This window comes from Bombyx mori, chromosome 12 (assembly GCF_030269925.1).
Source record: "Bombyx mori chromosome 12, ASM3026992v2".
Taxonomy (NCBI): Eukaryota; Metazoa; Arthropoda; class Insecta; order Lepidoptera; family Bombycidae; genus Bombyx; species Bombyx mori.
This window is the reverse complement of record NC_085118.1, coordinates 10,839,148-10,852,083: the sequence shown is the minus strand read 5'-3', so window position 1 is coordinate 10,852,083 and position 12,936 is coordinate 10,839,148. Positions and strand designations below refer to the sequence as shown.

Below are 12,936 nucleotides of genomic sequence, written 5' to 3'. Positions count from 1 at the left end.
AGCGTGTTGAGCGATGCACCGGTGTTCGAATCCCAGACGGATACCAATTTTTCTAATGAAATACATACTAAACAAATGTTCACGATTGACTTCCGCGGTGAAGGAATAACATCGTGTAGTAAAAATCAAACCCGCAAATTTTAGTTTGCGTAATTACTGGTGGTAGGACCTCTTGTGACCAGGGTTGTTACGAATATTCGCATCCGCATCCGCAAATGCGGACTATTCGCATTATTTCAGACATCTGCATCCGCATTTACATCCGCATCAATCAATGCGGAGTTTTACGGATGCAGATTCATTTCAACAAGTAACTACATGTAAAGAAAGTGGGCGGAGCCAGAGTGGCACGTGCTTCACGTTTGTTTGGTAATTGCTAACTATAATAAAACAATGTTTTCAAGACATAGCATAAAAATATAATAATGATAGATGGTAAAAATGACAATGTGTTCGAAGTATATTTCAAATAATGGAATATGAAAAAGAAGGTTACAACATTCCTCCCCATCTACATCTCGTTGATCAGACGGCGGGGTGCCTGTATACGTCGATTACTTCGACGCGGAGCAAATGGCACAGGAGTGGAGACCGGAGCAGGTGAGGAGTATAACTTCGAATGCTGTGAAGGTGAATTTGGAGAAATTTGTACATTTGTAGGTGACTGCGGTGTAGGTAATGGTACTGCTGCCGAATTCTTGTTTTTAGTTAGCCTTTCGTCAATTGTTGTGTCCATTCCAATGTCTGGAGAAGCAGTCGCCGGCAGCATAGAAGAATGCGCCCTTTCATTCCTCGGGGTTTCTGAGGTGGAGGACTCGCGTGGCCTGATGTGATCAGCGTGTCTTCGTTTTTCTAGTCCTCCTGGTGTTGAAACAATATATGAATATTTATGTTTTCGGGATGTAATTACCGCTGGTTCCCATATTTTATCATTGCGTGTTTTAATATATACTTGGTCACTTGGTCGGTAACTCGGTGATGTGGTACGAATGTTTTCTTTTACTTGTAAATACTGCATTAATCTTCTTTTGTCTGGCCGAATGTTGGAAAGTATGCAATTCAATTGTCGTCCAAACATCATCTCAGCTGGAGATTTACCAGTGGACGAGTGCGGAGTGTTTCTGTATGTAAACAAAAATTCTAATAGTCGGCGCTCGAGATTTGTGTTGTCTACCGATGCCATTCTATTTTTGAATGTTCTGACTAAACGTTCTGCCAGCCCATTTGTCCGAGGATGATATGGAGATGATGTGACATGTAAAATAGACTGTTTTGTGCAATATTCTTTAAATTCATAAGATGTAAATTGAGGTCCATTATCGGATATAATCATTTTTGGTAAGCCAAATGTACAAAATATGTTATCTAATGTAAGACAAAGTGATCTGGTGTTAATGTGTTTCATCGGTCGTATTTCCACCCATTTGGAGAGAGCGTCGCACAATACCAACCAATACGATCCTTCGAACGGTCCAGCAAAGTCGATATGGATTCTCTCCCATACTTCTTCTGGTATGGACCAGGAAAATACAGGAAGTTCAGGATTACAAGGGCGGTTCTGTTGGCATCTGGTACATTTCTTAACAAATAATTCTATGTCTTCGTCAAGGTTAGGCCACCAAACATAGTAACGTGAAAGTGCTTTCATAGCAGAAATGCCAGGATGTCCTCGATGAAGGTATGTAAGAATGGCTTTTCGGAGTGCTGTAGGTATAACGATGCGTCCTTGCCTCATAAGTATCTTATTCTCAACAGATAATTCAGTCCGGTTTCTGTAGAATGGTTTCATTTCTGGATTGTAATCTGATTCTCTCCAGCCGGTTTTTAAATTTTGACAAACTTTTGTGAGTATATGATCCTTTGAAGTTGTTTTCATAAGTAACTGTTCTGATAGATTAAGGTCAGTCATTCGAGTGCTCAAAAGACGTAGATCTATTTTATGTACAAGCCCTTCTGTCTCGGAGGGTTCAGTTTCAGGGTTTGGTAATCTGGAAAGGCAATCAGCTAATGTGTTATTTTCACCTTTCCTGTAGTAAATGTCATATTGATAACTTCCCACTACTAGGGCCCATCTTACCAATCGGTTATTGGCTAGTTTAGGAAGGTTGCGGTGTGCACCCATAATATGTATAAGAGGCTTATGGTCCGTAACTAGATTAAATTTCGTTCCTCTCAAGTACTGATCAAATTTTTTTATACCAAATACTATTGCTAAAGCTTCACGATCAATAACGGAATATTTCATTTCCGCTGGACGTAGTTTCCTTGAAGCAAAAGCAATTGGTTGTTCTATGTTCGAGTCTTTGTGGAATAATACTGCACCCAATCCCTTTTCGGAAGCGTCACATGCTAAATAAAGGGGACGTTTCTCGTCAAATGCAATTAATGGTTGTGAAGAAGTTATGCATTTCTTTGTATCTTCAAATATTCTGTTTTCATGATCAGTCCAACGCCACCTATTTTTTTCACTAGTTAGATCGTGAAGATCCGAACAAATCCCGTGAAGATGTGGTACAAACCGTTCGTAAAAATTAACTAGTCCTAAAAATGATCGTAGTTCTTTTGCATTACACGGTGCTGGAGCATTAGTTATGGCATCAATTTTAGATTTGGTTGGGTGGATGCCATGTTTATCTATTATGTGACCTAGGTATTCAATCTGATTCTGTAAGAAATTACATTTCTTTAAGTTAACTTTTAGGCCAGCGTTTTGTAAGCGATCGAATACAATAGACAAAGTTTGTAAATGTTCTGAAAGATCTTTCCCTGCTATAGCTATGTCGTCAAAATATACAGCTACATTGGTGATATCGCCTAGCAGTTGATCCAGAAAATGTTGAAAAATTGAAGGAGCAGTCGATATTCCAAAAGGCATTCTATTGTATTGGAAATACCCTTTATGGGTTGACAACGTTAAGTACTTTTTCGAATCTGGTGCTATTTCAAATTGTAAGTATGCGTCTTTAAGGTCTATTTTTGAAAATAATTTACCGTTTGCGAGATTTTGGCGTAGTTGATCGAAAATTGGAACTGGGTGAAGATGTTTAATAAGTACTGGATTAAGTGTAGTTCTGTAGTCTCCACATATCCTAACTTCCCCTGTAGATTTCAGAATGTTAACTGTGGGTGTAGCCCATTCAATAGGTGTAATATTAGGATCTACTTTTTCCACTATCCCTTCTGAGATCAGACGATCTAACTCCCTTTCTATATTCTTTTTCATGCTGAATTTTATAGGCCGTGCAGGAAGGTGGATCGGTTCAGCTTCTGGTTTGACATGTATGTTTACGTAATAATTGTTAACTTTTCCTAGTTTTCCATCAAAGAGTTGTACATGTTTATCCAATATTTGTTTAAGAGTCATCGGTGTTGATGTTTTGATGGAGTATACTGGTTTTGGAAATTCCATTTCAAAAACTTCACTCCAATGTAAACCAAATAACATTGGTTTGGCATTTTTCATTACGACCACAGGTAGAAGTTTTTGCAGTCCGTCGACTTCGACTGTTACTTTTGTAATTCCCTTTGTTTTTAAGTTTGTGTTACCGTAGGCCTTAAGTTTCGGGGCGGGTTGTAAAGATGGTGATCCTAATTTTTTCCATAATGTCGTGTTTATTATTGAATACGCAGAGCCGGGGTCCCAATCCATAGTGCAAGGTATGTCATTGATGCGTACATCGATTTGTTTGCATTCTCTCTTACGTGTACCCAAGACGCTGCAGATAACTTCATCATCGCTTTCTTCCTCGTTATTACTGATAGATGATGATGATGTTGAGGACTTATGATGTCTTGTTATTTTTTTAACTGATTTTCGGCTCCCTTTTGTATAGCTGATGTATGCCCGTCCAGACTTGATGCAATAACTCTCAAAGTGTGCCTTCGTGTTACATTCTTTACAAATATGGTCCTTGGCTGGACACTGTGATAGGCTGTGCCGTTCTTTCTTTCCACAGCGTAAACAATGCATTGGATTTAATTTTCGTGTTGTATTTTGATGTAATGGTACGGTTTTGGTTTTGCGCCTATTTATTTTTTTAATACTTGTTCGTGGTGTGTCTTGTTCTGCCTGTTCTCTTGATTGAGAGATTGTAAAAATTTGTTGAAAGGTTACTTCTCTTGGTATTCCGTCTACCATTTGAATTAAATCAGGCCATTTTTGTTTCAAGTCAGTTTCTAAATCTGGATGATTCAATCCAGTGGCAAAGCGGTCACGTAATTGTCGTTCCAGGAAGTCATTAGTGTAGCCACAATCCCGACTAAGACTTTTTAATCTGTTTGCATAGTGCTCCATCGTTTCATTTTGTTCTCTAGTGCAATTCCAAAATTCTGTTAAGGCTCTATATCTCGTCGTTTTTATGCGATAGAGGTCTAATAATTTGTTACAAATTTCGCTGTATGTAGCTATATCGAAATCAGGCGTTAAAGCCACTTTTAATTCGTGGAATATCTCTGGTGTTAGTAAATTCAAAAGTAAATCCTTCTGTAAGTCGCTGTTATTGATATCAAGAATTTTGCATTTGTTTTCGAAAAAATCAATGTAATCTTCAATTCTGAATCTATCTGGGTTGTATTTATCCATATTGAAATTTTTGATTATACTTATCTTGTTATCCGTATCATGTTTTGTAAAAGAGTCGTTCGTCACGCTCTTGGCTGTTGTATTGCAAGCTGCTGGTACCAACAACTTCAAGATTTGTAAAATCTGTTCTTGCTGATTTTGTTGTGCATGTAAAAATAATGCGAATTGTTCATCGTTCATCTTAATTTCTTTTAACTCGTCGCCAATATAATAAAACAATGTTTTCAAGACATAGCATAAAAATATAATAATGATAGATGGTAAAAATGACAATGTGTTCGAAGTATATTTCAAATAATGGAATATGAAAAAGAAGGTTACAACACTAACTTCATTCGGTAACTGACGAATAGGAAGGCGCACATTGGTAACGAGATCCTACAGGTTTTGTTTCTTGTGTTTTTTCTCATTGTCAATAAATTATAGTTACAGTCGTGTTTACTGTGTATTTCTTAGTTTTTTGCATGTTTAATGAATATTTGATATAAATATTAAGTGAAATGTCGCCACCAATAAAAAGAAGTATCTGGACTATAAGTCTTATATAGGTATAATAATATACAATAGACGAAAATGATCCGGAGAAGTCGGAGTGTAAGATATGCAATAAAAGTTACTCGTGGAAGGGACGCACTACTACTTCTTTGAAAAATCACCGGAAATACACCCGGATGAGTTTTATTTATTCCAAAGTGCGAATAAGGAAAAGGAATTGAAGAAAAAAATGATGAAGCAGGCAGGAATAAAAATTCTCTCCAAATTAGCATGCAGATATTTACCACCTCCACCAGCCAGTGTTCCCAACGAACAACTATTTAGTGGAGCTGGGTTAATATATAATCCACTAAGAAACAGGTTGGAAGCTGAGAAAGCTGCAATATTGCTATTTCTTAAACATAATTCACCAATCTTTAAGGTTAATTATTAAACAAAGATATTTTATTATGAAACTCGAAGCTTAAAATTCTGTTGTGTCATAAGTAAAACCAAAAACTTGTATAATTTTGTTCAAAATATATGATTAAATAAATAAAAAGTTAAAATTAAATTGATTTTCAGTTATTTATTCATGGATTTTGGGATTTTAAAAGGATAAATTTCTTAAAATAGTTATCCTTTTAAAATGGGAAAATCCGCATCCGCATCTGCATTACATCTGCATCCGCATCCAATCCGCATCTGCGGATGTGAACTTCTAATAATCCGCATCCGCATCTGCATCCGCGGATGTCTAAATTATTGCATCCGTAACAACCCTGCTTGTGACTCCGCACGGGTACGTACCACCACCCCGCCTATTTCTGCCGTGAAGCAGTAACGCGTTTCAGTTTGAAGGGTGGGGCAGCCGTTGTATCTATCTCTGTGTAGACAGTTGTATCTATACTGAGACTGCTGTCTATAGGTTCCAGTAACAACTTAACACCAGGTGGGCTGTTATTTTGTACGCCCATATATGCAATAAAAATAAGAATAATAAAATAAGTAAAAATAGTGGTAATAATAGAGTTGTATCTTGACATTAATAGATTGGGTACATACAATAAGATTATTATTTTTCCAAATATGTAATATTTAAATAATTAAAGCATTAATTACCGTTGCTATTAAGGCTGAATCACCACGAGACTGCGCTATAGTTTATCCAGCTATTAATCTAATTTTCTAAATACGAATAAGCATAAACAAAACAGTTAAGTCTATTTTTCTCCAGTGTTTGTCAACAGATGTTCTTTTGTTTATCTTTATTCTATACAATATATAATATGGTTCTAAACCGTGAGCTAAAATTAATTGCGGTCGAACTTCGGTCATTAGGCGAACATTATTTATGACAATAATACCTGTGTTAAGTTTTACTAGAGCCAGTATAGGATACTACGTGAATGTCGGCCATCTCGACACAAAACTTACCAGTTACAGATGAAATAATGTTCTGTCCTCACAACTGGGATAAATGTCTATTTCGCGTCAGATCCGTCTTTGAAATGAGCTCCACGGTGTTTCTCGAGCTCTATGATATGTCCTCCTTCAAACGGGGCTTGTGAAGAGTACTTAACGGTAGGCAGCGGCTTGACTCTGCCCTTGGCATTGCTGATGTCCATGGGTGACGATAACGACTCACCATCAGGTGGGCCGTATGCTCGTCTGCCTAAAAGGGCAATAAAAAATAAATAAAAACAAAAACCTTTATGGACTAACCCATATACTCATTCTTTACAGGGAGACATCGCATTCACCGGACTGCGCGGCGCCTTCTACCCCGCGGTGTCGCTGAACCGCGGCGTGGCCGTGACGCTGCAGCCGGGCCTGCCCCCGCCCGAGCGGCTCCTCTCGCAGCTCGCCGCCGAGTGAGCCGTAGACACGTGTAAGTACTGTGTGCCATGCAGTACGCGTAATATAGCACGACCGCGTACTGTAACACTGGTGGTAGGACCTCTTGTGAGTCCGCACGGGTAGGTACCATAGCCTCGCCTATTTCTGCCGTGAAGCAGTAATGCGTTTCGGTTTAGAAGGGTGGAAGGGGAGAAGACGATATGGCATTTCTTCATAGAGTACGTCAAAGGCGTCTTTAGCCCACGTACAGCCCGTGTGCAATCAATACCCCAGCGCCATCTAGTAAGCGCGTGCTCAAAATGTAACAGGTTCATTGAACTGCCGAGGCCGGCGCTCTCTGACAACGCTGCGCCTACACCCTGGACCACGGGTAGAGCTGTCACTACATTCTATCTGCGATGAGTTTGTCACGCTATTTTACTATTAGTAAAATACCCAAAATAGTTTTAAAGCCACTTTGAAAACATAACGATTAAAATTAATTTTCTTAACCCAGAAAAATTATGTATTTAAAATAAAGTATATGCTTTTTTTTTTGGATCGACAGTTGAATCACGAGAATGAAAAATAGAACAGACGATTTTTAGGACGTGTTACAAAATACCCTGATGTTTGAAAGGGGGGTTTTATTTATTTAACTTATTTATTTGTATTTTGGGCACTAAACCTTAATGTGTTATGTATTTAAATAGTGTGTTCAATGAACAAATTGTAATGATTCCCGTAAAACAGAAAAATATTTGTTTCAAAGCGCCCTCTACTCACGAATTGAACGATATGGCATTTTAAAATTCCCATATCTGAGTAATGAAATTACATAAATACAAACAATCTAATCATAATATTAATCATGGATAGTAGTAGTACATTTGATATATTTGTTTTCGAGAAATCGGTTGGGCGCGTCATGGAATATTCCATTCTCAACTTTATGTTAAATGGGAATGGGTGCATAATGTATTTAATATCACAATTAAACAGCGTCTTTTATATAGTAACTAGTTCGGCTTAAATAATAACTAAAAACGTTCCGAGCCCCGTCCGTGATATAATATTTAACGTTGACATTTATTCGAAGTCATCAAACTGGTTTCTGTACAACATATATTACGAATATTCATAGTGAGTTCGAGAATTCATATTCTTATTTCGGCATACAATATAGTCTTAATAATACAAAATAAATGTAAAGTGAATATTCATAGAATTTAATGAAATTAATGCGAGTGTAGCTAGGCATTTATATTAAGGAATTTCAAAATTAATATTAGCAACCAACCGCTACTAAAAATCAAACTAGTCTTATATATTCGTTGAAATTCTTATTGCCGTTTATATACTAGTGTAAAAATAGTTTTAAATTACTTTACACTTACAATGATTGGATTAGGCATTCACTTATTTTAAATTATTTATTAATTAAGTATTACACTGTGCCAGATAACATTATATTAAAATTTAATGGTTCTAGTGTTTTAAACATATTTTTTTCTATAAATTAATACTTAAATAAGAAAATATTTTAAGCGACGAGACTGTCATTAATTATCAATAGTTTAATATTTAAATACATTACTTTTTTTTTCTAAATAGAAAGCACACGTCTTAAGCCAAGACTGATTAAAATTGTCTTAATAGTAAATTATTAATATTTAATTACAGAATACATTACTAAACTGTAAGAATACGAAAGAAAACCTGGCAGTCTTATCCCTAAACGTTCAGTCAGGTTATAAGCGAAAATAATAATTAAATCTTGGAAATAAGTTTGTAGATTACTGTGCTCTTTAATTTCCAATATTAGTTTTATAGCTTTGGTATAATTAGTCCGTACTTAAACATAACGTAATTAATAATATTATGAAAGATCAAATACTTTTAAATCTGTATTCATATTAATCATGTTATTATTTATTTTATTTTTATACTTATTGTACACAAAAGAAAATACAATAAAAAACAGATTTAAAGAATTCTAAATACTATGTACAAAGGCGAGCTTAACTCATTCATGAGTTTTCTTCCAGCAAACCATTATCAGAGAGAAATACGATGTATAAGAGGGGAATAGTGTACAATATAAAGCATGATTTTTAACTAAGCATTAAAAAAAATAATCTAACATTAAATGAAAAATACATATAAATAAAAATACATAAAACAATAACTTAAATACGATTAAAGTGACAGGAAATGTTTCTTCATTTGACTCTTAAAAACTTCTAGAGAGGAACTAGCACGAATAGGTTAAGGGAGAGAATTCCATAATCGCACTGCTTGTATTGTGAAAGAGCCACTATAGCGACTAGAGCTGTGTATGGGAGTTTTTAAAAGAAGAGAAGTGGCTTGTCGACTAACTTTGCCGTCAGGAATCAGATATTCAAAGCGTTCACGGAGATAGATAGGGGCATCAGGATTGTGAAGAATAGAATAGAGAAAAGAGAGAATGTGGCAATCTCGACGTCGCCTAATCGGCAGCCACCCCAGCTCAGCCCGGAAATCGGAGACATGGTCATACTTCCGGAGACCAAAAATGAAGCGGATGCACAAATTCTGCAGACGTTCTAGTTTATCTAAAAGCAATTCAGAAGCATCTAGAAAACAGATATCAGCATAATCGAGAAGAGGAATTAAAAGCGTTTGGGCAAGATAAATTTTAGTGCGAAGAGGCAAGAATTTTTGAAGGCGTTTCAGAGACTGAAAGGAGTAAACTGTTTTTCTGCTTACTTCGGAAACGTGATTAATCCACGAGAGGTGACTGTCGATGTATAAACCTAGATTTTTGACACATTTCGAATACGCTATCGGAACGTTGTCGTAGAGGATGGGCGCTAACGAGCTGTAATCGAGAAGGCCGCACATATACCTACCACCAACAATGAGAGCTTGCGATTTCGAAGGATTCACCAAAAGACCAAAGGACTTGGCCCAGTTGTAAATCGCAGAGAGATCCACGTTGATTGCCGAAATAGCAGCCCCAACGTCAGCAACCCTCGTATGACGATATAGCTGCAAGTCGTCTGCATAGAGATGGAAGTGTGAAGATAAAGATTGAGAAATTGTGTTTATAAACACAGAGAAGAGGAGAGGAGAAAGTACGCCACCCTGTGGAACACCCGCAGTGAGGTCACACCACTCAGAGAAAGACTCTTCATAGCGAACCGACTGCGAGCGTCCACGGAGGTAAGAATTAAACCACTGAATTACCGAAGACGAGACATTAAGAGAGGATAGGATACCGAGAAGAATGTCAAAATCAACTGAATTAAAAGCATTGCTAAAGTCCAGTAAAACCAAAATAGTAATTGATTTCCGCTCCATGGCCAAGCGAATATCATCGGTGATTTTCACCAACGCGGTGACAGTGCTGTGACCTGGACGGAATCCAGATTGATACGGACTCAGTAGGTTATTCGAAGAGAGGTAAAAAGACAGTTGTTTCTGAACAATGCTCTCGAGGACTTTGGAAAAGATCGGAAGAATAGAGATGGGACGGTAATGGGACAAAGAAGCAGGTTTTGCAATTTTAGGCAAGGGTAGGACATGAGCCTTTTTCCAAAGTGACGGAAAGGAACTGGACTCAAGAGAAAAATTTATTATGTGGCAAAGGATAGGAGCAATTTCCTCCATGATAAGTGTGAACATTTGAAGCTGCAGATTATCACATCCTACTGCCTTGGTGGAAATGGATTGAAAGGATTTTTTAATATCCCGCTTAGCAATTGGTGTAAAGGAAAAAGAAGTATTTAATGGCTTAGAAAGATTTGAGAGATGGTTAAGAGTAGAAGATTTGATGGTGGCATCGAGCGTGACTGGAGGCTTGGCAAAATGCGCATTGAGTGCGTCAATATTCGCCATTACGGTATTCTCCTCAACAGCCTTACCGATACCAAGAGACTTGAGAAATCGCCATACTTGTGTAGTATCGAGATTAGTTACGGAATTGTGAATGTGGCGTCTCTTTGCATCCCTACACAGGCGACTGCAACGGTTGCGAAGTTTTTTGTAGACTGCCCAGTTTTCCTCAGACGAGTTCTTCCTATACCTCATTTTTGCTTTATGTTATTATTATATTATTAACAACATAATCGGTCAAACAGGCTTAAAAATGTATATTAATCGTTATTTGTACTTAAAAGTTGTGCGTGTGTTGGTTAAAATTTTCTTTAAATTGATTCTACATAGAGTTCTTAATCGTACTAAATAGATACCTTTTATATTGGACTAATGTACACCGTCCTTGAATGTATAAATTTGAAAGGTTTTTTTTCTTTATGTCATTTTGACAGCTTTCACGGCCGCCATCTTTATATTCAACGGTAAATTCGTTGCGTTGTGTGTTTTTTTCCTTACTGTCGAAGTCGTCTTCTTTTTTACTTGAATTTGTTTAATAATTAGTGTCAGAAGTGCAAGCTGCTACTGCAGGAAGCAGAGAAACATATCAACTGATTGCTGATTTAATGATTACATTAAATTATTGATCAATATACAGCTCGCTTGTTCAATTGGACATGATTTTGGGCACTGAGACATGAGTCGACTATTATCAAAGGCGGCAATCTGACTTTTGGACAATGATTGGTAAATCAGAAAAACGAATTATTGACTTTGTATTCCATTGGCAGTTACAAAACTCTTCGGAACGACATCTTAGATAAATAACAGGTTAACTATTAACCTTTATTTAATGCAGGTTTTGAACCGTATTCTTTGAAGGAGACGATTATATTCAAATAAATCTGTATTGACATATCAATAAAAATGTTTTGTCCAAATGTACAGATTGCCACCTTTGATAATAGACGACTCACATCTGAAGATATTAAAAATACATTACAATATACAACACCGTTCCTCCCCTCCTCCTCATATTTTGAGTTTTTCGATATTAATAATATCTATTTATTTATTTAAAAAAAGTACTGCCACATCACAAACATTTAACATTGCAAATAACTTAAACTATTTAATGTATGGCCTGATGCATGTGACAATAATGGCGTACATAACATTATCTGCACATTCAAAGTATAATAAGTATATCTACGCGAGGATATATACGCGAGTATGTCTATAGTAAGATTTTTTTAAAGTTTGATTTAAAAAATGAATATAGAACAAAAAAGACACACACACACACACACACTTCTATGCTTATAAAACTATGTAATTCTAGCAATAGTAGAAACAACTTTATGAATGAAATATGTACTTAGAGTTCAGATATACTAATATGACTGATTCAATGATTAAGATAAACAGTTATGTGATCCTCTGCTATGCAATAACGGCATCGAATTTATATCTGAAACATGTAATGTAATCGTATGCTAGGCTTAAGAAACTTTGTATCATTCAATTTACGTAATATGTTTTGTTATATTTAGTAATAAACAATGGATTCAGACGTATAAAAGACAACATTATAATATAATATGTAGTTAGTAGTTATATGAACCAAGTTTTCTTCACGATATTTAAATATGTACATGTAACGAGAACTGAAACTCAACTAAGTAGTTAGCATTTGTGTATATTCGAATCAATTAAAACGCGCTTATAATTATTAGACTATAATAATATACCATATACTATATACTATAATTATTATATCAAGTTGGATTGTGAATTTTTTAATTAAAACTCGATTTTGTGTGTTTACTCATTTAGTTGTGCTTACACACTGCCGCTTCTGAATTGAGTACCTGATTGAATCTAAAAATTATCATTGCCCATTAATGAGTATATTTTTACCGTAATTTAAGGTATATTGTGAGACAATAGAGCCGCTAGACACACACAACCGTTGTACCTATTTCGGGGGACGAAATATTCAGACACACATACAGGATGAGAATTTGGTCGCATATTTCAAGTGGTTGGAATTGGCGTTATGATGTCCATGGGCCCCGTTACCCACTTAACAACAGGTGGGCGGTGAACTTGTTCTATATACGGGAAAAGTATACGTACGTTGCATAATATGGTTCGGTTATATGCAAGAAACTGATTGATGTTTT

The 12,936-nt window shown here is 36.3% G+C and overlaps 1 protein-coding gene across 3 annotated transcripts in view; it reads left to right on the top strand.

Moving 5' to 3' along the window:
* LOC101736179 (E3 ubiquitin-protein ligase TRIM9) overlaps window positions 1-12,936 on the top strand; it is a 34,528-nt gene that overhangs the window by 14,037 nt on the left and 7,555 nt on the right. Inside the window, exons 9-10 of one of the 3 annotated variants that reach the window (XM_062671531.1) lie at window positions 6,803-6,947; window positions 7,464-12,577. In XM_062671531.1, the coding sequence (XP_062527515.1) occupies window positions 6,803-6,934 (132 nt within the window). In that variant the 3' untranslated portion in view covers window positions 6,935-6,947; window positions 7,464-12,577. Of the gene's footprint in view, window positions 1-6,802; window positions 6,948-7,224; window positions 12,578-12,936 lie in introns of those variants that run through there. The other 2 variants (XM_038014555.2, XM_062671530.1) reach the window with 2 other exon arrangements.